This window comes from Melopsittacus undulatus, chromosome 4 (genome assembly GCF_012275295.1).
Source record: "Melopsittacus undulatus isolate bMelUnd1 chromosome 4, bMelUnd1.mat.Z, whole genome shotgun sequence".
In the NCBI taxonomy this organism is placed as follows: Eukaryota; Metazoa; Chordata; class Aves; order Psittaciformes; family Psittaculidae; genus Melopsittacus; species Melopsittacus undulatus.
In genome coordinates this window covers 57,280,529-57,307,246 of record NC_047530.1, presented here as the reverse complement: position 1 = coordinate 57,307,246, position 26,718 = coordinate 57,280,529, and the positions used below count along the sequence as shown (strand labels likewise).

The following is a 26,718-nucleotide window of genomic DNA, read 5'->3' as shown; positions in this document are numbered from 1 at the left end:
TGGCCGGGGCAGGCGGGCGCGCGTGACGCAGCTTCCTCCCGCACGGGCGCACCCGGCGTGACGTTACCCCGAGCTGCCTCCCGCCCCCGCCCCTCCCGCTCGTCACGTGCCTCTGTGCTTGGGGGCGGGGCCGCGGAGCGGGGGCGGCCGTGAGGTAACGCGCGGGGCGAGGGGAGGAGGAGAAGCTGGAGCTGGATCTGGGCTGCCCGTCCGGAGGTGCCGGTGCTCGGAGCCGTGTGCTGCGGGAGCGGAGAGCAGCGCTGCACACCCCTGGTTCCTGCGCTCTGACTCCCGGCTGAGGCAGGTCTGGCTCCCGCAGTCGCAGCGTCTGGAGCTCCAGTGCGGGTGTCGCTTCGCGGCGGTGGCAGCTGGGAAGTGCGTGTTCCCTGGCGGCTGTGCTGCTCCGCCGCACCCCCCTGACTGACCCTCGCTGTGCTGGGCTTTCCGCGGCAGCTCTGCCTGAGGGTGCTTTCGGGCTCTTTCTCCGCGGATCTGAGTTCCCTCAGGTGGGTGTGTGGGTCTCCCTTCAGGCGGGAGGCTGGTAGCGTGTGCTTAGGGCGGGTCCAAGGCTGAGGCGATTGCTGGCTCCGAGAGCGGAGTTCCAAGGAAGCAGTTAGCATCTCAGCCTGGCTTTCTTTGATCGAGGTTATCTGCCGCCGGCCTTAAGACAGTGTGTAAAACAGGCACCGGGGTGGCTTTATGGACTAAATACTATAATCCGGAAACATATTTGTTGTTTGTTGGGGTTTAGTTTTGTCATCAGAGGCGGTCTGGGCTTTACCTCGGGAGCGAAGTCGTTCTCAGATCCCATCGTGTAAAGGTTTAAGATGGCTTTGCGAATTTTGAAGGAACAGTTTTACTCTCTGTAGCTGAATGTGTATCTTCCCTTTTTCTGGTGCCTGGTAAGAGTCAAAGTTCACTTTTCTTATAAGGAAGTGTAAGGTTTCACATGCCAGTGTTTCTGGGAGGGAGTTACTAATTTATGGTGCTGCATACTAAACGTTATTTAGAAATTCAAAGGCTTGGACATGAAGTATATGAAGGTGAGTATATTTAAGCAACATACAGCTCTAACCTTTAAAAATTCCTCAACAAGAGATTAGTTTAAAGTATGCTTTTTTGGAAAATCATCTGAGATTGAAACTTTGATAACAGAGTGAAAAACAAGAATTAAGTAGTTATTGGTCTTCTGTACTGGAAAAGAGGTACTGTGGAAAGGATACTTCATACATGTTTATGTGTAGTTGTATTAAAATGTACAAATGCAGATAATCCTAAATTTGGTATCAGTTGAGGATAATACTCCTTAAATTTGGTTTTTGGGGAGAAGATGATGTGCATATAAAATGCTAATGCTCAGTGTTTTCCTTGAGAAAATGAGTTTCAAATCAGGTGTGTGTGTTGTGGGAGGAATGCCAAGGGTTTTTCCATAGATAGACAGAATTTTTTCACATGTATATCTTAATAGCTGCAATTTAAAGTATTTCCTAGGTTGGTGTCTGATAGGTTAAATTTTCTGAAATGAAGTTCAGCAAAAACTCCTGACAAATGAAGCAGGAGTCTAATTTGCAGCCCCTGGCAGATTGAAACCTGCTGTTCTGGGAAGGGGAAGATGTTTAGTGTGGGTTTGGGTTTGTTTGGGTTTTTTTTTAACAAATGTAATGCTGAAAAATGAAACTAATAAAAAAATTACTTTATTTGTGGCAGATATAGCTGAAAGCTGAAGCTGTAATTCACCCATGAGCAAGTAACACCAGTAGTGTACATCAATGGCCTCTGCGCCAGTAATTCCAGACTCTTACAACCATGTTTTGGCAGAGCTTGAATGTTTGGATCCGTTGCTTTCTGCACTCAGGGTGGATTCTGGTCGTCTGAAGGTGAGTTTGTGGTGGGTGAGCTTTTGGGGGTGTGTGTGTTCTTGTTTGTGGGGTTTTTCTTCCCCTTAATTCAAATAATAACCTTATTTAGTTTATTATCTGATTAACCTACAGAACGAGATGATCTTTAATGTGCCTTCCAACCCAAACCGTTCTGTAATTCTATGAATCATCTTGTTCTTTGTGTGTGTGTGCTAGTTTATGGAGGGAAAACTTTGGGAAGAAGAAGTGAAGACAGAGGGTCTCTGTGTGTGTTTTCTTAATGCAATTGAGGGTAATAACACAGCTTTACACAGTTCGTGCCTTATACCATTTGCTCTAATAGTAGAGTGTGTTAATATCTGACTGTGCTGCCAGTGTTTCAGGAGTGGTATACCACTGGCAAACAATGAAGCCTTTAAAAGTAACATAAAAATGCAAGCAAAAGATACTGTTATTAGTACTTACCAGCAGCCATGTTACGCATTATGGTTTTTATTCCTTCAGTGCACGTGTATAGACGTGTCAAAGAGATGGCTAGCTCTGGGCAGCTCAGGAGGAGGACTGAACCTTATACAGAAAGATGGCTGGAAGCAAAGACTTTTTCTTGCTCATAAGGTAAGTGTAAAGAATTCTATAGAAACATTTCCAGGGAAAATGGGGCTGGGAAAGAGACACTGTTTCAAGTTAATTTTTATTAAGTCAGCAGATGTTTTCTGCCTGCTGAAGTGTCCACATAAGGTGACGGTTTGGACTGCTCCATTTAAGAAAGTTTGTGTCATTGGAGTACATCCCAAGAGTATGTGGGGTAATAGATTTCATGAGGTGTGAAAGAAATTACTTGAGAGGGGCAGATCTTCGTTTTTCAAATTCTTACTTTTAACAGCAGCAACCAAGTTGCCTAAATATTTAAACCAGAGCAAGTCACCTGTAGATAACAACCAAGTGTTTGCATGTCCAAACTATGAGCTACTTGTGTGAGCAAAGAAAGTATAGGCTGTATTTTAAGGTTGGGAGCATCTAATTTTTACTTCTGGCAAAACAACTTCCACAGGTTTGAGGACAGGAGATGGATTTCTGTGTTTTCCAAAATGGAGCATGAACTGCAGTAATTTCTCTTGATGTTGATGGCTCCCTCTTTCTAGAGCAAGCTCAGTGTTTGCAAACAAACCCCAAACTGCACCACAACAAAGTGGTAGCAGCTGTTGACATGAATCTGTTTTATGTCTTAAATATGAAAGTTGCCTAGTGGTAGAGGCAGTGTAAGAAAACTTCCACCTGCACTTACTCCTGTACTTGCTTTCAGGAGGGTGCTGTTTCCCGGGTTGCCTGTTGTTTGCATGATGAAGACTATGTTGCTGTTGCCACCAGGTGAGTGATGTGTTTGCAAACCTGAATGCTGGATAAATATTTTAAAGTAGCTTCTAAGTTGTATATCTGCTGAGAACTTGGAGGTGGGCAGAGGTGGTAGAAGCCCTTGCAGAATAATTCTCCACACAAACAGTTTGTTTAACTTTTTTTATGGAATAATTGTTCCAGAGTAAGTATTTTTTCTGTAACAGAGCATTGGTGGGAGAGCTAATGCATTTGAAGTTATGGTGATAAATTACTCTTTTTATACTTTTCAGCATCAAAAGAAGTATCTCGATTAACTTGGCAGAATGAGATTGGTATTTAATACCTCTTACATTGTTTAAAATCCATTTGAATGCTTATTTTTCTGTATTGTCACTGGCAATTCCAGTGAATGTTAGAGTAGCCTTCCGAAGAAAGCTGCTGATGCACTGTGATATAAAGGACACTTTCTCTTCTTGAGAATTAAGAACTTGACACTGCTTGAAAGGACACAGCCGCAAACACAACCAGCTCCAAGATGTTCTACTTTCCTTAGATTTTCTGTTTCTTTGGAATAATGCATCTTCATTGCTGATAAAACATTAGAGAGACTTAGTCTCAGTTTGTATTTTCTTTTTTAATTGTTGTAGCCAAGGTCTTATAGTAGTCTGGGAGCTGAATCAAGAGCGTCGTGGGAAGCCAGAAAGGATTTATGTTTCCTCTGAGCACAAGGGCAGAAAAGTCACAGCTCTGTGTTGGGATACAGCTGCTCTTCGTGTTTTTGTAGGAGATCATGTGGGAAAAGTGTCAGCCATCAAGATTAACGCATCAAAACAAGGGAAGGTAAAATGTCTCATACCTTGTTTGAGAGGATGAGGTTTACAGGGGAGGATGTGTGGATTTTCTTTGTTTATTTTAGTAGAGCAGAACAAAGGAACACTTCCCAGCTCATGAAGTTCTGGTAGCTTTGACCGTTGAGATGAAGATTCAGTCTCCTGAGACATCTATAGTAATCCTGACCTATGAACTTCCTCACCTTCTCTTTTAGCCGTTTTAATAATGCAACATAAAAACACTTTTAAATGTGCAGAATTAAAATCTGGCAGAGCTTCTTTCTCTTGGAATTTGCAAGTATACAAGTTCAGAATCTTGGTGTTTCTGAGCCTGCTGGATTCCTTAGACTCCAACTGCAGGTTCAGCTCACCTGTTGGTCTGAGAAAGGGTAATACCAGTCTCTAATTTTGTTTGTCTCTGGATGCTCTTGTTCTTAAACATGCGGATTAGTTAAAATAAAAGGTGGATGTAATGTATGCAAGCTTGACATCTTGTGCAAAGGACACATCTATTAGTGATACTATCCTGATTTTTAGCCTCTGAGTGTTCTTTGTTTTACAATTACTAGGTCCTTTCCCTTGACTTTTAATCCGTAAGAAGGAACACAACCTGGAAGTAGGTGTGTTCCTCCAGGTCCTTTCTAGCCCTTATGAAAGATTTTGACACAAAGTTTTCTTAAAAGTAGCAAGACAACAGCATTTAAATAGGAGCAAAAAATTCAACTGCAGAAAAAGAAGGTAAAAATGGGGAGAAGGGCACTGCTCATGTATGCTTAAGGACTTGGATTGTTGAATTTCTCATGTCACATACTTTCCTAACAAATAAAACAGCTTTAAGCTGTCAAAATGGTGACTGCTAGAAAATGAGTGCAGTTCCCAGCAGATTCTTCTAAATAAGAAGTCTGCCTGTGACTTTGTTTCTGCCACCCATGCAAACTGAGACACTTGTTTAATAAATAGTATTTAGGTTATTCGCTGCAGGGCAATAGGGAAAGTGAGTTAAAGTAAACCACTTAAATCCATTGGAAGGTTTGGGGGGGGGTTTGTATCAAGTAATCACACCTGTCTCCATAGAACTGTTTGCTGTTTGAAAGTCCCTGTGGAAGAGCTATGAGAATTTGCAGAAGCACAAAGCTTACAAAAGCAAGAGTAGAACTTCTCTAAATGTTATAGAAAACATACTCTTTATAAGGAAATGTCAGGATTCTACAGGTAAGTGATTTTATTTTTTAATTAAACTTTCAGTAATAGTTTTAGGAAAAGAAGGCTGTAGGTTTGTATGCCTTGAGTATTGAAGCTTTGTTTTGTAAAAAGAGAGAAAGGGAGCTGCTGTTTTATGTTGTGTATTCATAGCATGTGTGAGTCTCTTCTGAATTTTTGCAACTTAATGAAATAATCTTTATTTTGAACTGAGGACCAGTACATTTTCTTTCTTTTTTTCTAACTGTAGGCTGCTGCTACCTTTGTGATGTTTCCTGTTCAGATTATAACAACTGTAGATTCTCGGGTTGTTCAGCTCGATTATTTGGATGGACGACTGCTCATATCTTCACTTACACGCACTTATTTGTGTGATACTGAGAGGCAAGTTATATTTTACTTGTAAAATATTGGACTTGACAGAATCACACAGTTTCTGAAGTGACCTCATTAATCATCTAGCAATCATTTAGTCCAATTTTATTGCTCATGGCACAGTTGGGTAGAATAGATAGATCTTATAGGGTTGTGTTTGGTTAGGTTTTCAGCATCTCCAAGAATACAGTGGTGCCACAGGATCTCTGGGCAGCCTCTGCCAGTGGTTCACCACCCCCACAGTAACAGAGCTTTTTCTTATGTTGAAATGGAATCTTCTGTCTTTCTATTTGTGCCCATTGCCTCTTGTCTTTTCACTGGGCACCACTGAGACTAGTCTGGTTCTGTCTTCTTTACTCCCTTGTCAGGTATTTATACATGTGAGATCAGATTAATTTCTACCCCGAGCTTCCCTTGTTTCAGACTGACCAGCCCAGCTCTCTTAGCGTTTTTTAAGACAGGTGCTGCAATTCGTTAGTTGTCTTTGTGGCCCATCACTGGACTTACTTCAGTATGTCCCTGTCTTTGTTGTTCTGAGGAGCCTGGAACTGGACCCAGCACCCCAGATACCTCACCAGTGCCAAGAAGAGGGGAAGATCATTTCCATTGACCTGCTGGCGGCAGCACTCTTCCTAACGTAGCCCATATTGGCTGCCTTTGCCAAAAGAGTGTATTGCCAACTTATGATGAGCTGCTTGTTCACCAGGACCCCCAGGTCCTTTTCTACAACCTGCTTTCCACCCAAGTTGCCTGTACTGATGCCTTGGGTTGTTCTTCCCTCCATGCAGGGCATTGTGTTTATCAATGTCTGTTTGTCTAGCCTATGCTTCCTCATGTTCTCTATGAAGATGTTAGGGGCAGTGACAAAAGCCTTACTGAAGTCAAGCTAAGCAACATCCACTGCTCTCTTCTCATCTATCAAGCCACTCATCATGTTGTAACATGATTTCCCCTTCATAAATCCATGCTAACCATACATAATCACAGTCTTATCTTTCATGTGATTGGAAATGGTTTCTGTTATCATTTACACCATCACATTCCCCATCACCAGTTGACCAACTTGTTCTGCTGTTAAAAAACCTTTTAATGATCTAAACATTTAACCTAATGAATATTTCTGCATTTTTTATCTTTTACAAGCTTAATGCAGGCTTTATAATATCGATGGCAGATTATTTTGAGCACCAAAACCAAATCATCAACTAGGATTTAGTATTTTTATTCTTTAAGAAAAATATAAAATAAATTAGAGCCTTAACAAGTATTCATTTTTTCTTTGGTTTTTTTTTTTCATTAGGGAGAAGTTCTGGAAAATTGGTAATAAAGAGAGAGATGGAGAATTTGGAGCATGCTTCTTCCCTGCTGGAAAGAACAGTGGGAATCAGCAGCCATTAATATATTGTGCTCGACCTGGCTCACGGATGTGGGAGGTGAACTTTGACGGGGAAGTGCAAAGCACACATCAGTTCAAGCAGCTGCTGTCATCACCGCCTCTCCCTGTTGTTTCTCTCAGGTAGAAACAAAAGTGTTATCTGTGGTAAACTTGGTTGGGATTTCTAGTGTGTGGTGCTGCGGGAGACTGAGGTGGGGTTTTAAAGCACGCAAGCTGTGCGGATTGGTTTAAACCACGACAACTAGCTGAGAAGAACTGTATAAAGCTGAGAAAGTTAAATAAACTCCTGGTGCAGTCAATCCTAGTTATCTTAATACACTCTCCTCTAATAATAGAAGCCAGTAGTTATCAAATATGCTGAAACTTTGATTCTGCAGGTATGTCTGTGTGACTACCACAATGAATACTGCTGTCATAAGACTATGTTTATTAACCAGCCTTGTATTTGCAGGGTTAAGAACATTAAGAAAGTTATATTACTGTAGTTGTAACAGATTATAATTTTGCTTTACAGGCTGGAGCCTCATTATACTGGTTCCACCGGCTCTCCACAATCTCTATCTTTTCCCAAGCTACTGTATTTGAGGTGAGTATTTGTCAGCATAGGTTCCTGTTGATAAAGCAGAGTTAAAAATAAAAAGTTGTGTATTCTCCTAATTTATACTGCCAAGTTCATCTTTTTGCATAAGAATTTTCCAAGTATCAGTGCTGAGCAACTGTCTTGCTTTTCGCTACCTGTCCTTGAGTCACTGCCGTCCCTGTGTGTTTTACAGTGACTACCGCAATTAACTGTTGCACTGTTAATGTTTGCTTTGCTTGCAGTGAGCACTGTGTGATGACCTGGACAGAAAGAGGCATTTATATTTTCCTTCCCCAAAGTGTTCAAGTCTTACTCTGGAGTGAAGTAAAAGGTAAACTGTAAGAATCTTTGCTTTGTAATACTGTGTGTTAAGTTTGTCACTTCTGAAGTCCTTGCCTACTATGGAGCCTTTTCAAGCTTAATTTTTGTAGCTGGATTGTAGAACATTGATCAGCAAACTTTTTTATTGTCATTTTTCAGGTATATCCTTGAATATTAACCCTTTCCATTCCTCTGCTAGCTAGCCCCTCTCTCCATACTTATGAAAATATGCTTGGGAAACAAAATGTGTAGAGTGCATCTTAAAATACAGTAGTCAAATAGTGAGGTGGTAACCTGCAGTATCCTTTCCTTGTTTGTGTTTATTCAGATTGTCCTGGTTTCAATTGGGTTAATTTTCTTGCTAGTAGCTGTGCAGTGCTGTGGTTTCAATTTAGTGTGAGGACAATGCTGATAAAACACAGACATTTTAGTTGTTGCTGAGTCGCACTTACCCTGATCAAGGACTTGTCAGGCTCAATGGTCTGCCAGTGAGGAGTGGCACAAGAAGCGGGAGGGAGAAGAGACAGGACACCTGACCCAAACTAGCTGAAGGGGTATTCCATACCACAGCATGTCGTGCCCAGTATATAAACTGGGGGGAGTTATCTGGAAGGGCCAGATCACTCTGATTGGGCTGGGTATCAGCTGGCGGGTGGTGAGCAATTGTGTTGTGCATCACTGCTGTTTATTGGGGTTTTTTTTCCCTTTCCCCTTTTAGTTTTCTATTTTTTTCCTTGTTATTTCCCTTATTATTACTACTGCTAGTAGTAGTATTACTACTACTTTTCTGCTTTTCACTATTGTACTTTAGTTCCTGGACTGTTTTTATCTCAACCTGTGGGGGTTGCCTTCTTTCAGTTTTCCTCCCCATTCTGTCTTGGGGGGGGGGGGGGTGTGAGTGTCTTCATGGTTCTAAGTTACCAGCTGGGCTTAAACCATCACAAAGGTTTATTGTCACGTATCCTGTGAAGGATAATCTGGCTGCTGAAAGCTTAAACCCTGGTTTGGTTTGTTATTTTTTTCCTAACACCTGTCTAAACCAGAGACAGAAAATGTACTTATTTGGCAGATGAGTTAACCCTCAAAAATGTGTTTTTGTGTATGGATATAGATATAGTCCTAGAGTGGTTTGTTATTGTCTATCAGTCTTTTCCTTCCCCTTCTCTCCAGTCCGTTTGGTGTTAAGTTTCCAGTGCCCATTGTCATGGAACATTTGCATTTGGAAACTGCTGAAAGTGCAAAGCATTTTTCTTCCATTTTCTTCCATTTCAAAGCTAACAATGATGTATTTCTCATCTTTATCAGTCTTGAGTTTTCCGTCCTCCTTCAGAGGAAAAGGGAGCTTTTCAGTAACTTAAATGTGCTTTTTGAATGCTTTCTAGAAATGCTCTCTAGAAATGCATCTCTGTAAAGTTTTGATACTTTGACTGTGCTGTGTAGTCATTAGATGCTAGCTTAGCATTGTTCATTGTTTTCTCCATGCCACTTGCACTGCAGTGTACTAGGCTTTTGTATGCTTTTACAGTCAGATAGGAAATACCTTTTCACCTTCTTTCAGGAACAGAAAGGAATATTGACTCATGATTTCAGTCCTTTATATATTTCTGTGCATCTGGTTTTGCAGATATTCAGGATATTGCAGTTTACAAAAGTGAGTTGTTCTGTCTGCATACAAATGGAAAAGTTGTTCATCTCTCCCTTCTGCTGGTAGACCGCTGCATAGAGCGTCTGATGAGAAGAGGGTTCTGGACCCTTGCTGCCAGGGTCTGTTGCCTCTTCCAAAGTGCAGTTATTTCTTGCAGAGTAAGTAAATACCTCTTGGTAAATGTGCAGTGCTATTTTACTCTGTTTCTTGCCCCCATTTGCCTTTTGATTTCCATAGTGTTTTGAGATGATTTTTTTTGAGTTTTTAAAAAGTATTCCAAGCATTCTGGTTTTCAGATGAAAATTAGCCTGCATGCATGGTACTTTTTTGCTTTTCACATGTACTTTAGAAATAATAATGCTTCTATTTCACTGTGTCCTTTTAGGCAAGAAAATATTTGCCTTTAGACAGGCTGGAGCACTTAAAGTCTCAGCTGGATGCCTCAACCCAACAAGATCTTACTCTGCAACTGGAAGAACTGATTTCAAAGTTGGAGCCTCTAGGTTCTGCATGCAGCAGTAGAAGGAGTAGTATTTCATCTCATGTATGTTAGTGCCAGATAACGTTACCTACAGATTTTATCTTTATGGCTTAAAATCACTTTGAAGTTGAGGCTTTCATTTTTACCATAGCTACTATAGTTGATAATGCTATTTTCTAAAATTAGGTGGGGTAGAGAGGTATGAAATATTACTGCTTGCATTCTTTAAGCTTTCAGATGACTGCATTTTTTCCTTGTTATTTTGTGGCTAATGGTTGAGATATAGACAAAGATGATCAAAGAAGGCTTTCTCCACAGTTGAAGTTAGTATCCTAACGTGCTTCATTTAAGGTCATCTTGACTAAAACTGTAGTTTTCCGTGGTGAAAACTGAATGCCTGAACCCACAGAACAATCCTAGTCCTGTGAAGCTTAAGCAGAAAACACTAAGGAAAAAACCCCATAGAACAGAATCATGGAATAGTTAGGGTTGGAAAGGACCTTAAGATCATCTAGTCCCAGCCCCCCTGCCATGGGCAGGGACACCTCACACTAAACCATGTCACTCTGTCCGACCTGGCCTTCAACACCACCATGGATGGAGCATTCACAGCCTCCCTGGGGAACCCATTCCAGTACCTCACCATCCCCACAGTAAAGAGTTTCTTCCATATATGTAATCTAAACTTCCCCTGTTTAAGTTTCAACCTGTTACCCCTTGTCCTATCACTACAGTCCCTAATGAAGAGCCCTCCCCAGCATCCTTATAGGCCCCCTTCAGATACTGGAATCAAAGTATGTTTCTAATATTCTTTTTCATGTACAGCTGTTTGTGCTTTGTCTTAGCTTCTCAGCAGCTTTTCAAGAAAAGGGAATATTTCATAGTTAATACAGTATCAGCTGCTGCTTTCACTTTTTCAGTGAAAAGTTAACTTTAAAAAGTAAAGTTAAAAAACCCAAAGTAACATAAATTCTATCTTGATGTGGTAGAGAGGTTTTTTTTTTTCATTAGCAGATGGGAAAAGTAAACCTCATAAACTTATCATGGGCAAAAGAATGTATATGTGTCCTGGAGCTGAAGTTTAGCAGGGTCTGTAAGTGTGCTAGCTGGGTATGGTTAACAACCAAAAAGGAATATGGACTCTTGGGTGCACAGGTGCAAAGGGATAAAGTGACAATCTTGGATGCAGGACTAAAGGAGAGGTGATTTTGCCTTGTACCAAGTACACCAATTGCTCTCAGGCTTCTTTCCTGAAAGCACTTGCAGCATATGCATCTTTATGAAGTCACTGGGCTGCGCACTTCGTGCCACCTATGTACTTTTCCATTTTGCATATGTCAAAAATAGGCTGTTATATAGGACTTCTCCAGATGGTGAATTGTGAAGTGCTGTGAAGATATTTGCGTGATTATGGTTGGTTTAGTTCATTGCAGGAGTTTTAACAAGGAAGTACAACTTGTACATCTAACTCCTCTCCCTTGTCTGACAGGAAAGTTTCAGTGTCTTAGACTCTGGAATATATCGTGTTATCAGCCGAAGAGGCAGTCAGTCAGATGAAGATTCAAATTCTCTCCAGAGTCAAACATTCTCAGAAGATGAAAGACTTAAAGAATTTCCTGCACACCAGGAAGATGAGCAAGTAGAACTGGGTAATGTTTCTTAATGAAAATAATGTTATTTGGATACAATTTCTACTTAGTTTCTAATAATTTGATTGAGTTGGCTCTATATTCTTACTTTCCATTATCATGATATCCATGTTTTAAATTCTCTAATTTAATCAATGGGAACAGTCACCCCACCTTCCAGTCCAACTCTTTCCTGCAACATTGTGGTAAAATGCTGGCTCCACAGAAATCTTAACCTTGGAAAGAAACAAAACCCAGAGAAACAAGACAGAAAGATCCAGAGGGCTTTTACCAAGCTAGGACTTCACTCAAATTCCATCTTCCCAATCCCTCAACGTGCAATTCAGCATTAATGCTAAGATTCTCTCAGTGTTACTTGAGCTTTGAATGAGGTTTTTTTTGCTGCCACTGTTCTTACAGTAATATTTGTACCAGGAAAGAATTGCTTAATCTTGGCTCTGGCTTTATATTTCTTCAGGAAAACGAGTAGGTTTACTATGTTCTTAACTTCATTCCAAGGTTCCCTTTGCACGGGGACCATCTCTTACATGTGTAGAAGGGATTATAGAATGTTAATAACTCACATTTAGACCATCCAGGGAGCTTTTTTTTTTTTTTTTCTTACCCTTCTCCCTCCTAACAAATATCTGTCGCTGGGTGAAAGCTAAATGGACAGTAGTGGTCTTGTCCTCTGCTGTGGTTGGGACTGGGAGGGGATGCAGAAACCTGGCATGATGAGGAGCTGGCTTAGTTCCAGGTATGCTAGAGAGGCTTCCCAATAAGAAGGCTGCTTTTCAGCTTCTGCAGAGAGTAGATGCCAGTTGAGGATGGAAAGAATTTGGATGCTTTTTTGGGGAAAACTGCTGGGGAGGGAGAGCATAAAGATTAGTATTTACCTCCGTATTTGTCAGTAGTGTTGTCCTGCTGACTAACCTGCAAGTTTGTAGCACTTACTTTTACATGTGTGTCTTTACTTATATCACCATAAAGCCAGGAAAACTTGGAAGGGTGTGTGTAATTTCTAGTATTAAAATGAAAATGAAAGGATGCAGTTTTTGAATGTCAGAAGATAGAAAAGTTCTACCTGCTCAACAAGAGACAACAAACTTGCTGATTATTTCAAAGTATAGAAGTTACTAGATGCTTCTTGAAGCATGTGTACTTAAACAGGGAAAGTTTAGATTGGGTATAAGGAAGAAATTCTTTACTGTTAGAGTTGTGTGGCACTAGAATGGGTTGCCCAAGGAAGTTGTGAATGCTCCATCCCTGGTGGTGTTGAAGGCCAGGTTGAACAGAGCCTTGGGTGATATGGTTTAGTGTGAGGTGTCCCTGCCCATGGCAGGGGGGTTGGAACTTGATGATCTTAAGGTCCTTTCCAACCCTGACTATTCTACAATTCTATTTCAGAAAATGGATTTAGTCTTTACCTGCTCACATTTACATAAGATGTCATAAGATTTTATGTTTCTAATATGCATAGTGAACAAAAGCAGTCTTATTTACAAGCAGTCATATAATCACTTGTGACCTTTAGGCACTATCTAGATGCTGTGGATTCTCATGATAGAATTTCTGTAACTGCAGAGCATCTTTTCTTCTCAACAGTGCAGGCAGTACTGACTGTTGCAAAATGCAGTATCATCCTTACTTGAAAGGATCTTTTTTTTTACATCACTTAAGATACAGTGTGTATGTTTGTACCAGGAAATGATTACTCAAAACACATTGTAGATACTGCCAGGGATATAAGAGAGAAAAGGCAATAGTTGGTGGTTCTGTATTTCCTGTGGTTCTTATCAAACGCCAGAGAGCTATGGGCTCAATTGTATCTTTAAGTCTGTTCAGATAAAAAGGTCATTTATATCTTAATCATGGCTTTTATGTCCCTGTGTGCTCATATGTGATTTAGATTTTAGGAAATCATGCATTGTAAATTTATGTATGCCATAATACTTCATTTTCCTAGATGTTTAAATAACTAGCAGTAAATTAAATCAAGATTTTTGTCCTCTACATGAACTGTAAGTTTACTTGTAGAAGATCATTTTCATACAATTGTTGATCATAATTTGCCTTGTTATAGAGCCAAAAGACTGTTAACAAAGTAGACTTACTAAGTCCAAATTCAGTAATAAAATGGCCCTTGAAACCACGTAGCACTTTTCTGGCTCCACACATTCCTGAGTATTAAAGAGGAAAATATCTCCTGCAGGTTATCCATTTATGAATTAGTGACTGTCAGTTTGTTTCACTGTTCCATTTTTGTCAGGTCACTGTTTCATAACTCTTTATTTCAATTCCATTTGTTAGACAACGTATCTCATACATCTGTGACGGTTGAGGCTGACCGGAATGAGACATTTCTTCCATTCAGTATTCCTTTGTCATTTCGTTCCCCATCTCCTCTCGTCTCTCTCCAAGCTGTCAAAGAAAGGTAAAACTTGCAGCAGGTTCAGCCCTCCATTGCATCCTTCCCTTTTCTGTCCTCTGAATTTGTAGCATTGTCTGGTTTAGTTCATGCTATGTTATGCATAAATGTAACATCTGAACTGAAACACTGGAGGTGCAGTCAAGTTTGCTAGACTATTTAGAGCTTCTCAAATGAAGTTAGAACTGCTGTGAACTTCAGTGGAGCCAAGATTTCAGCCTCTGCTTTGAAGTGGCTAAGGATGCTTAAATGGCTGAGCATGTTTAACATTGCCTTGTGAACTGTTGTTATAGTTTGTCTTTAAAGCAAACCTCCTGAATATTGGTTTATGATTTTGCTTCTCTGGTACTTGGATTTCTTACAAATGAGTGAAGGCTTCTGATGTTTAGGGACAAATATTAAAATATTCAAAGCATGCTAGATAGTGCTAAAACACAGCTGCAAAGTATACCATATGGTCTGCTCTTTCCCCATATGTACCTTTCAGTGAATCTAAGCAATTTCCCAAGTGTTTATGGAATAATGGTAGCTTATGCCCAGTGCAAGTAAATATGGTAATGTCTGTTCTATGCAGAAATCAAATTGCTATTCTAAAACCTGCTTTAAAAAACAGGGACACACACACACAAACACACCCACACACATAAAGGAGATGGTGTTAAAAACATAAAAAAATGAAAAAAATTATGTATGTTAGTTTCAGAGGTAAAATGTTGCTGGCCCATAATGATGGTGTGAGAAGTTGCATAGCCCTCCCTTAATAACTTGGGTATGTGAATTATGTCCTGCAACAGAAGACTGTAGCTGCTCTCAATCGTATACGTATCTCAGAATAACCTTGTTTTGAATTCTTTTTAAACTGTAAGCAGATTTTAGGACTTTACCAGTAATAAGTGTTTCTGTTAATAATAACTAAATATTCAAATATTTACTGTATTCTGTTTATAATTAAATACATTACTATCACACTTAAAATTGATTTTTAATTTACCTTTAATCCTTCTATACATTAAAGTCCAGTTGTTTTGTGCTGTCTTCTGCAGCAGCCTTCATCTTGTGCTATACTTCAGTGTAGTAAAAGATGCCATATGCTCTGGCGCAAGTAAATGGTTGGTTTTTTTCTTTTTTCTTGATGCTCTTAAACTAGTTCTTGGCCAGAAAGCAAGAAGCTGAGTTTTATGATCAACTGTGGATGACATAGTTCCTTTCATGGCAGCAGTAGAAATAATTGGGTTTTGGCATGTTCACTGGGCTTCCTCTTGAATAAAATATCTGAAGGGTTAGGGACTGATGACATGACAAGGACTTTTATAGTGAGCTTTGTAATCTGAAGAATTAATTTGGAGTACTGTAAAACTGTTTCTTACCCCCAAGAGGGACATAATTTCCTAATGATGCTTTCTGTTTATAAGCTTTAAAATGCAGTGTGGCTGACCTGCATTTATTTGCATTCAGATACATGTCCTGATACAAGCACTAATGATAATACGTGATCCTGTTTCGCCAGCAGCAAAAAAACCCAAGTCTCCAATACTTCAGGTTTTTATGCTGTGCTGAAAGTAGGGACCATGACTGAAGTAAGAATTTTGAGCAGCTTATTAGTGAGTTTTGTTCTTGTTTGTCATTCATGCTCTCAACCTTTTCTCAAGAATTCTTCAGATTATAGTTTTCTGAAATGGTTTGAATGGAAAGAAAGTGATTTGTTAATATTTGTACTTCCCATTTTAAATGTTTGAACTTCTGACTCCTAGTGTTTCCAGCTTTGTACGCAAAACTACTGAAAAGATTGGCACACTTCATATAAGCCCTGATGCTAGAGGAAGGCAAGAAGCAAAGGATGACGAGCAGCTGCAGGAGTTGAATGTTAATCTGGAAGCACCTCCTCAGGAAAAGAAAGAGTTGAGTACAAAAGTTACTTTTTCTTAGCAGTTGCATTTGCTGAATGTTCTGAGGATAGCAGAAAAAGCACTTTCAGGTAGAACAAGGAGTTGCCTTCATTACTGTGGTGGGTTTCACTGGTTCTCCCTGACTCCTTTCCTAGAAGCGGATTAGGCAGTGAATACTTCTGAGTCGTGGAGCACACAGTCTCCACAGTGCTGTAATGACTAAAGAGCATGAACATACTGTATTCAGCAGTTCTTATATAGTGTATCTGTGATGCTAGTTATAGTTACAGGCATGAGTCCAGCAGTTCATTTCCTGTCCCTTCTGAGTGGGGGGGGGTAAACACTTAGCTCCCTGAAAACATCTTTCTATTTTGTTTTTGTTTGTGTGGCTTATATCTGTTTGTGGGGTTTTGTTTTGTGTGAGTTGAGTTGTTGTTGGTTGGGTTTTGTTTGCTTTTAATAATGGTAGCTTTAAAATGCTGAACTTCTTGAATGGTTGTCTAATTCATACAGAGCTAAGTTATTTCGTATTCCAATGCTCTGCTAATTTACCATTTTGGACTAACTTTGATATAGTGGCATGGTACTGATTTTTATTCACTACCTGCAGAAATCTACTGTAGAAGACTGCAAAAATAGTATTATAGGTTTGCTTTTCATGCCTATTCATAATTTCTGTTAAGCTGTTCCTTCTTTAGAAATCAAAGTGGTTTTGTGTTTTTGTTTTTTTTTTTTTTAATGAAGGAATTAATGTTGTTTCCTCACAAACTTAAGGAAGTTTGTGAGGAAATTCCTTATTTAAATTATTGAAGATAATCATAGAATGGTTTGGGTTGGAAGGGACCTTACAGATCATCTCATTCCAACCACTCCCTGCTGCCCCTCCTCCAGGCATGGTGGGGTTGAAACTACACCAGGTTGCTCAAAGCGCCATTCAACCTGGCCTTGAACACTGTCAGGGGATGGGGCAGCCACAGCTTCTCTGGGCAACCTGTGCCATTGTCTCACCATGTTATACTAAAGAATTTCTTCATAATGTCTAATCTAAATCTATGTTCTAATATTTCAGATAAGACTGAAATTAATGTGTTTTTTCTAGGTTAGAACCACAGAGTTGCCAACTTCCAGAGGAGGATCATCTAAGAGATCTCAAGGCTGCAACAGCAGAAGCTATGTAAGCAGGGAGACCTTTTAGTGTATAGATACTGGGCTTTGTTAGAATAATGGGGCTTTTTGTTTTTTTGTTTTTTTCTTAATTCATTACATATACATGTAAGTGTAATGCTCTTAATGTCTATTAACATGATCTGAAATGATCTCATTTAGTTAGTTATTTGTTTCCCCTGTTTAAAGGGGAGCAAAACCCACTAAAGGCTTATTTAGGCACTCTAATATTACCTTTTTGTCCTAACTGCAAGCATAGTTTAAAAAAAACCTCAGAACCAAAACCATGTAACAAACAAAAATCCATTCTGAAAGAAACCTTGGGGAACTTGGAATGTACTAAGATCAAATGTAGACAGCTTGAGTAGCTTAAATTCTGTTTGATGCACTCAAACCCACAAAAAACCAACTAAGTCAAGTTTAGGACTATACTTTAAGTTGCACAAAATACATGTAATACTTCACTTGTGACATCTTATAACTGTTAAGCAAATTAGCAAACTTCTTTTTTATGCTTCAGAGCCAAACTCCAGGATCCCCTAGTTTTGTTAGAACCACAGTGTATGAGACAGGTTTTGCAGCAATGGCTTGTCTGTCTAGAAGAGAAGTTTGGCAGCAAAGAGCTTTCTGCTTCTGCTATCAAGAACCACAGGACTGCGTGTGCTGAAGAACAGAGTGCAGTTCTGCAAGAAAACCTACGACTAGGTCCAACTGTTGGAGACCCAAAAGACAAAGAATGGAGTAATATCTTGGATAATTACACTGAAAAGGAAAATACTGAAGAAACTTGTGTAAGCAAGGCCATATGTGAAAATAGTACTGATTTTAAGGGACCTTTGGACTGCGACTTTCAAGTGTCTTCTCCATGTGTCATAGAACCAGATGTTCAGAAAGATCTTGTTGAGTTGACAACGCTGTGTTTTGAGATGTCTGTGTTTTCCTGTGGAAGTGGTGATGCTGAGGAAAGTTCTGATGGGAGTCTGCCACTAGCAGCTTCATGGACCTTGGCTTGTAGATTTATGCGAAGCTACTTCTTTCTTTTGGATTTAAAAAGACTAAAGCAATGTATTATAACCATACATGCAAACAGTCCTAATGTATGGGAAACATACATCACAGGCTTGAAAGGTAACTAATGACAATTTTATTGCTGGTAAACTGAAAGTAAAACTGCTTAGGAGAAAAAAGTCAAGAAGCTTGAAGACTCCCATTTGTGTCTGCAAATCTTCCGTCTGCAGGTGTAGTGTGGGAGGGGGAGGATGGTTGGTGTGTGAGAGGGTTTGTTCTGTTTTTGGTTTATTCAGTTGGCTGTTTTCCCCCCTAAGGCTAACTTAACAAAGAATTGCAGTTCCTCTCCGATATTTTGCAATTCTGAACCTTGTAATTTATATGGAGCTTATTGATGCTATATTAATAATGCTATATATTAATGCTATAGTGATTACAGACCAGATCTATTTAAAACCAAATGTGCTTCAAAGAGCAAAGCATCTAAATTAGAATCAGATGTTTGTGGAAACAAGGAAGAAGCGAGGGGAGGGGCTTTGGTATTTGCACTGGAAACAGAAGATTTAGCTTCTAGAGAAATGTGGTTAAACAAAACTGAATGGAATAGATGGTTCTGTGCAAATGAGTGCCTTATGATCACTTCAGACTTCCTTTGTCCACAGAAATCATTTCTGATCTTTTTGATGCCTCTTTAGCTTTATTGAACCAAAGCTTCCTGATTATGTTGGAAAACAGAACTTTGTCTACATTCAGCTTCTGCTTGGTGCATTTTTTACAAAAGTGAATTAAAGTCTTAGCATTGATGTGGTGCAAACAGTAGTCAAACAACAGAATCTTGGTTTCAGGGTTGGCATCTAATATTTGGGTTTCTGGGAATCTGTTCACTATTTGGATTTGAACAGCCGTAGGAGTGAAAGTAACATATGTGTTTCTTGTTTGTCCCCATTTTGACTCTCCTTGTTGCCTGTAGATTAATACTTGCATTTCATTGGGATGGAGGTTCATGCTGAATTCTACATTCTGTGAAGTCAGTGTCCAAGCTGAAGTTTTTATTTATAAAGGCAAATTGTAAAATAGGAAAACTGCTGCAGATCTGCATTATATTCAGCAAGCCATAAGTCCTGCAGTGGGCTGGGTTTTCTCTTTTGTTTTTTGTTTGTTGTGTTTTTTTTTTTCCCACACAAGAGGAAAATTAACATCTTAGAAATCTAAAGAAAAGGAAAATATATCTGGAGTATTATTCCATGCCTTAACTGTATCATTTTGTAACTGCAGCTTGCTGTAGCACAGATGAGTGATGTTGATTTCTATGAAATGAACATGTAGGATCTGTTCACTTGTTAGCTAGAGAGTTCCATGAAAGTAGTGGTAACTCTTGTCCTTATGCTTAGCAACAGCTCTGTGTGTGTGTGAATTAAAAAACACCAACTTGTCCTGATCTTGTAACTTGTGCACTGATTTATTTCAGAACTAACTTGTGATAGCCCAATGGCTTTAGCAATGGAAAATGAAGATATGTTGAAAATACTGAAACAGCTGCAAGACCTGGGGCCTTGGGATGATAGCCCACTCTTACTGGTACATGCTCAAAGGTTTGTAGCCAAGTGGGTTTTGTTTGGTTAGTTTTCTTCAGTTCACTGAATATTTCATGAAGCTCTCTGGGAATCTTTTAAAGAGATCAACTTTCAGTGCTATCTTGAACTTGCAAGAGATCTCGGAAAGTTATAATTTGCTGTTTGTCCTCTCTCTTTAGGCTTTATGAAAAATTTGGGGAAACAGCTCTTCGGCCCTTGATCAAGTTCCACCCTTCCCTCTTGCCCTCTGATATCAAACAGCTTTGCAGGAACGATCCAGCTCACTTTTTAGCATATTTAGATAGTCTGGTGAAATCAAAGCCAGAGCATAAAAGGTAAAGGGAATACAGAATCTTTTTAACCTGTCTGCTGTCTTAATTATGTAGCTCTGTGGGGTTTGCTTGGTTTTAGCTTTTGGAGGCTTTTTTTACTCTTTCTGTATCTGTCTTGATGTTCTTCAGCAATAAGATTCCAGTTCATTTTACCAGTTTTAGTTGGTCTCAATGTTGGTTGGGTTTTTGTTGGGTTTTCGTTGTTTTGTTTTATTTTCTTAGATTAGATGCTAGGTTTAAAAGGGTTTTTCTAAATAATGCTTGCAATGGAGCTGAGTATTTTTGGTCTAAGGTCAGACAGCATTCTTAAAACAACCCCCTCTGTGAATCCAACCTGCAAACTGAATGGCTTTTTGTGGTCCTCTCCATTTCTAAAAATATAAATCATTCAAAGCTTTTCCATATTCATATTATCTCTTTTGTTTCTTCCTTTTTTTTTCTTTTGTCCACACACAGTCTCTGCTCCTCCATGTCTGCTTTATTTAAAACTGGCAGGTTTTTCCTGTGTTATGTTTTCTAGGTCATCTCTCCTTAGATCTCTTCTGCAGCCTGAATTTGTACGACTGGACTGGTTGTGCTTGGCAGTTTCTCATGATGCACCACAAAGAGCAAATACTGTGGATGCGGAAGGAAATCCCAGGTAAAGCAGGGGTCACTGGAAGTCCTAAGTGCAGCAAAAAGCTTTAATATAGACTTCTGGCTTGAATTTTGTATGATAGTTTTGATGTCACTGAATCCTTGGAGCATTTTGTGTGTTACAAAGTTCAGAAGCAATGATCTTATCTGTAACGCTTCTCAGAGTGACAGCTCTACTGAGACTATACACAGTGTTTAATTCACTTTTCCTTCGTTCTTTCATACACCTGCCTTTCTTCTAGAGAGAACATCATGTCCTGAATAAAATTATTAATGCTTTAAAACTGAATTTCTCATCTTCTAGGCCACGATCACATTTGTTTACATGGGGCTACAGCCAGCTCATTCTGCTCTTGATTAAACTGCCAGCTAACTTTGTTACAAAAGAAAAGATGACTGACATCTGTAAATCACATGGGTAAGAAAAAGCTTAGTAATTCTTGATTAGCTAGTGTTCTGACCCCAAAAAGATACAAATGAAAATGACCCATCTGCTTCTTACTTGGACAAGTTTTACTTAAAAACTTATCCTGCTTTGAGAATTAATATTGAGTGTTCAATTTAAGTACTAAATACCCTTTTTGGTTAAGGGGTATTCCTGTGTCCCCACTCTGCAGTGATTTCAAGAAATGCAGTTGCTTCTGCCTTCACTGATATTTAAATGAGCATTTATTTATTGTTGACTGTAGTTTAAACTGAGTATTTGATTCCTGGAAATCTTTACTCTCTTATTCAAGATTTTGGACTGGATATCTTTTTCTCTGCCTGGAGCTGGACAGAAGAATAGAAGCCTTTACTAGTATTGCTCATTTGGATGATTTGAGCCTGTTGAATGGAGAAGATGGTTAGTGAGTCTTAAGCTGTGTAATCATATGTGCATAATATAGGAATTGCCCTTCTTATGTTCTGATTTGTCCAAAGTTGAGTTGAATTTTTATTTTTTTAAGTGTTTTGGTAGCACAAACTGTGTAGTGCAGCATATTTGAAACGCATTAATGTGTGTAACGTATCTCCACAATGTGCTTTGTGAAATCAGTTGTGCTAGAAAATGCTTAAAAGTTCAAGAATGTAGGATTGCTTATCAGTTGAGAGTAAAAGCTAAACTTGGAGTGCTAGGTAGAGGAATAGTTAGCCCCCCTGAACAGTGTGAAACTCCTCCGCTACACATGCGTGCACACACACACAGAGTTATGACAACTAAAGCATTTTTTAGCATGATGAAACTTAAAAGGAAATTCCCAGTAGGCCTAAGATGGACATAAAAACCAGTTCTTTGTCTCTTGACTTAATCCAAAGCCTTAAATGCTGAACTATTATGAAGCTTTGTGTGTAGTTCACTGTTGAATCTTTATACCAAGTCAGTCAAGGCAGTACACTTCTGTACACAATTTGCTTGTTGGTAACAGAGAAAAACGGAACAGCTAGCTTCCATTTTTAAGTACAGATTCATTTAAAAGAGTAGACTCAGAATAATCATTGTTTTACAAATAATGTAACCTTCATTTTACATTTAGGATCCATTCCAGAGACCATAGAAGAATGGAAGTTTTTTCTGCATCTCGCACAAAATCACAGCACAGCTTTCCACCACCATGGCCCACAGAATGGGAATGCTATTGGCAGCAGTAGCCGAAGCTACCCGGACTGCATCACTGTGGAAAACGTAGCACTCTTGCTGGCAAAAGCCATTGGCCCAAACCGTGCCTTGCCTCTCTTGCAGGAATGTGGCTTGACGCTAGAATTGTCTGAGAGATTTACTGGTGTCTGCGAGATACTGAGAATTGCTGAGAAAAGGCAAAGGTAGGATGACACATCAACAAAGATCCACATTATTCATTTTGGATCTTTAAACTCTTTTCAGTTAAAAAAAGATAAAATACTTCAGATTTTTATCTCAGATTTTAAACTCAGCTGAAAGCTGTTCTGTTATTTAAGAGCTATGTAGTGTGTGATACAGGCACTTGAAAATGGAAAAAGAGGAAACAGGAAATTCTACATTAAAGATGTGAAGGAGATAGCTGTCTTGCTGAGTCTTGCACAGACTCTGATCTTGCCTATCCCTTCCAGAGAAGGCATACATGGTGATGCCATGATATTACTTCTGAAATACAATCAGTTGTCATAGCTTAACACCAGCTGTCAACCAAGTACCATGCAGCTGCTCGTTGACTCCCTACATTTGCAGTGGATGGGGAGAAGGACTGGAAAAAAGTTAAAAACCTGTGGTTTGAGATAAGAACAGTTAGAAACAAAGTTAAACATAATACTAATACTCCTAGTAACAGTAATAATGAAAAGGGAAGTAACAGAGAGTGAAAGCAAAAAAACCCCAACAAAGTGTTGCACAATACAATTTCTTACCACCCCTGATTGATGTCAGATCTGTCTCTGAGCAGTAATCAGGCCTTTCCTGCAAAATCCCCTTCTGTTTATATACTGAGCATGACGTGCTGCAGTGTGGAATACCCCTTTGATTAGTTGTGGGTCAGTTGTCCTGTCTCTGCTTCCTCTTGGCTTCTTGTGTCCCTTCTCACTGGCAGAGCATAGGAAAGTGAATAAAGTCCTTGACTAGTTGTTAAGAAGTGCTTACATTTAAAACATGAGTGTGTTATTAGCATTATTCTTTCACTAAATCCAAAGCACAGCTTTGTACCAGCAGCTAGAAAGAAAACTGTCCCAGACAAAACCAGGACATATGGTTTTGACAAACTTTTCTTTAAAATGCAAACAATACCTGTTTTTCTTTCTGTTGTTTTTTACTGTTTGACTTCTGGTTTTGTTTTTTTCCCCTTTGTTTTAATTGCAGAGCGCTGATTCAGTCCATGTTGGAAAGGTGTGACCGGTTTTTGTGGTCTCAGCAAGCATAGGAAACAGCTTGGAAAACTCTGGGAACATTTTTCTACTGCAATGATTTTATATTAAAATGCCTCTTAAACTTAGCAGGCTCTTAAAGAAAAAAACTCCTGTCTAAAAGTTCACTTGTCTTGAGCTACTCTCCATCTGGCAGGTATCTGACCAGCAACTGCTGAGCATTCTTCCTTATGTGGGTGGAGATGAGTTTTGAACTGTAGAACTTAAAACAATCCCATATTTACCTTGAAATTAAGCTCCCAGGTTTCTAAGATGGGAATTCCTGAATTTATTTTGAGTTTGTATGACTGAAGTGTTAATGATATGAGCCCTGAAGTATTAAATTATGGTATATAAATCTTTTTGTTTCCAAACATGAGAAACCATTCCTCAGAAATATCTAAGCCAGTATTTGTTTAATTTTCCTGGAAACATTTTCAAGTTACTGTAAAACTGCTTGTTATTCTACCTGGTTTATTCTCTTCTTAAATTATATGGAGTGGTTTTGGCCATTTGAAATTTATGAAGTAAACCAAGTCTTAAAATACGAGGCAAGTATGTTTCAGGAGTGGATTAATAGTTAAGAATGCTGATTACCAGAACTTGTTAAGTGAACTCACTGTTAAACTATAAGCATGATACTTCCAAATTGCCCCATTCTGCCTGTGCAACATGACTATAGACATTAATTGTGATGGTTCAACAAATCTCAGGTCAGTGGAATTATAATCACAAACTCATTTAGGTTGGAAAAGGCTCTTAAGATCTTTGAGTCTAAATGTAAACTGCCAAGTTCACCATTAAACCACATCCTTAAGTGCCACATCTACGCTCCAGTACCTCAACTGTGTCCCTGGGCACCCTCTTCCAGTGCTTGACAACTCTGCGTGAAGGACTCTTTCCTAATCTCCAGTCTAAACCTGCCCTGGTGCAACTTCAAGCCCTTTCCTCTAGTCCTGTTACTTGGGGAGAGTCCAACACCCACAACCTCCTTTCAAGTACTTGTAGACAGCAGTAAATGTCTCCCTTCAGCCTCCTTTTCTCCAGACTAAACAACCCCAGAGCCCTCAGCCACTCCTAGTAAGACTTGCTCTCTAGACCTTTTGCTAGCTTTGTTGTCATCTGGACACACTTCAGCATCCTGATATCTGTCTTGACCAAAAGTGAACACAGTACCCAAGGTGCAGCCTCACCTGTGCAAACTACAGGGGAGATGATCACAGCCCTGGCCCTGCTTGCTATGTTATTTCTGGTACACGCCATGACGCTGTTGGCCTTCTTGGGCACGCTGCTGGCCTGTGTTTGACTGTCAGACAACAACCCCAGCTCCTTTTCCACTGGGGCAGTTTTCCAGCAACTCTTCTCCAAACCTGTAGTGTTGCGTGTGACCCAAGCACAGGCCTCAGCACTGAGCCTTGCTGAACCTCATACAACTGGCCTTTGCCCATTGGTCCAGCCTGTCTGCATCCTTCTGTAGAGCCTCCCTACCCTCAAACAGATTTATGCTCCCACTCAGCTTAGTGTTGTCTGTAAACTTGCTGAGGGTGCATTTGATGCCCTTATACAGATCATTATTAAACAGAACTGACCCCAGTCCCAGTTCCCTAGGGAACACCACCTGTAACTGGCCACCAGCTGGATTTAACTCCATTCACTCATGGGGCTCAGCCACACGGCCAGATTTTTGCCCATCCAAGCTGTAAGCAGCCATTTTCTCTAGGAGGATGCTGTGGGAGAATAAACAGTGCCTTGTCAAGGGCTTTACTGAAGTTCAGGTAAGCTTTGGCATTTTTAGATGGGTGCTGTAAAAGAACAAAGAACTATGCTTTTGTACCAGCACTCTTTCTGCACTTTATACATATTTCAACAGGTTTCTTTCCAGGGTTCTAGTTTTGGGCCTCTTTACTGTTGGGACTCCCATTTTCAGCAGAAAGCCATGGTGCCTGGTCAATACATGATTTTCACAAATGTCATTTAAAATAAAAAATACATGCATTGGAACTAAATTTTGTTAAAATCCATAATTTTGTCATGAAAATACTTTAGAGTATTTCTTTATAAAGCATCTTTTTACATAGTCTTATAACACTTGTAGTGCTGCAAAATAATGCTTTTATTTTCATGTAAAATAGATCTTAGTAATACAACTTTCAGACTTCTGAAAGGTGCAGTCTGATGTTTCATCTCAATTGCAAGAAAGAGGGTTGGTTGCTTCATTAGAGGAATGAAGCTGCAGGGAGACAGATAGTGGCAGGCTTTCATCTGTTAGTGTTGCTAGTGGGAAAGCTGATACAGAACTACTGCTAAAGAAAACTAAGTATTTGGGGTTTGGATTTTAATACTGGAAACAGCATGGATCCTTCTACTGGAAACACCCAATGCTCTTACAATAAGATTTAGCCAGGCATCTGTAGTGCAGGGTGCGGTTACACAGATCAGATGATGCTGGTGCCTGTTCTCTTGCCTGCTGGATGCACATGCTGTAATTTCCATGACTTGCACTTAAATAACTTTGTTTCATTCAGTGTGTGCATGTAATACCCTTTTAGCTGAGTACTCATGTTGCCCTCAGTATGGGAATTCAGCTGGTGTTCCAAGAGTATATCTGGCTTGTCTCTTTAAGCTAATGGTTCTGCTTTGTTTGCTCTGTGTAGTTTGTGTACACGGGAGTCTCTTTTGCTTCTGTGTTTTTTTGTACACTTGGTTAACTTTGTGTAAGGGTTGAGGATTTTTACAATTGTTACTTTCAATTTAGAGCTTTTTTTAAAAATTTTGTCTCAGAACAGTCAAGTAACAATGGAAGTGTTTGTTCAAATATGGTGGCTAAAGTGAACTTCTTTTAATGAGTTCAGATAACTTGGCTGTCAATAAAGTGTAAAGATATACTTTCTGAAGAAGAGTTGGAAAAGCACTGGTTACATGTGTTTTCATCTCATAAGGGTAAGGTGAAGGGACTGTAATGAGATAGTCGTTGTTCAGAAGTTACAGTTGTACAGAACAGTGCCCTCACCCTAAAGCTCCAGCCCCTACCAACTCTTGGTAGCTGTGCATACACCACTGACACTTTAAGCCAGCCTGGGCTGGAGCAGGTTTCCTCCAGCTCATCTTTTGGTTTAGTGACTGACTGTTGGTGGAGGATACCCTTGAAAAGCAGATTAATAAAAGGGGCTTTGCTCTGAACAACTTCAAA

The 26,718-nt window shown here is 39.6% G+C and overlaps 1 protein-coding gene across 1 annotated transcript; it reads left to right on the top strand.

Annotated features, from left to right (window-relative positions):
* The first annotated feature begins 178 nt into the window (after nt 1–178).
* Nucleotides 179–26,718, top strand: HPS5 (HPS5 biogenesis of lysosomal organelles complex 2 subunit 2). The gene is made up of 23 exons (XM_031052614.2): nt 179–506; nt 1,708–1,877; nt 2,364–2,474; nt 3,163–3,227; nt 3,842–4,034; nt 5,475–5,608; nt 6,900–7,115; nt 7,510–7,581; nt 7,818–7,906; nt 9,521–9,699; nt 9,927–10,085; nt 11,512–11,671; nt 13,961–14,084; nt 15,830–15,976; nt 17,064–17,138; nt 17,649–18,256; nt 19,605–19,728; nt 19,890–20,045; nt 20,563–20,682; nt 20,983–21,096; nt 21,416–21,522; nt 22,193–22,478; nt 23,485–26,718. Exons 2-23 carry the CDS (start codon nt 1,770–1,772, stop codon nt 23,543–23,545), a joined length of 3,408 nt encoding a protein of 1,135 aa, XP_030908474.1. The 5' UTR covers nt 179–506; nt 1,708–1,769; the 3' UTR covers nt 23,546–26,718.

Coding starts and splice junctions, on each gene's coding strand:
- HPS5 (XM_031052614.2), top strand. CDS start 1,770: ATGGCCTCTGCGCCAGTAATTCCAGACTCTTACAACCATGTTTTGGCA. Junction 5,609..6,899: donor TATTTGTGTGATACTGAGAG/GCAAGTTATATT, acceptor TTTTTTCATTAG/GGAGAAGTTCTGGAAAATTG. Junction 10,086..11,511: donor GGAGTAGTATTTCATCTCAT/GTATGTTAGTGC, acceptor CTTGTCTGACAG/GAAAGTTTCAGTGTCTTAGA.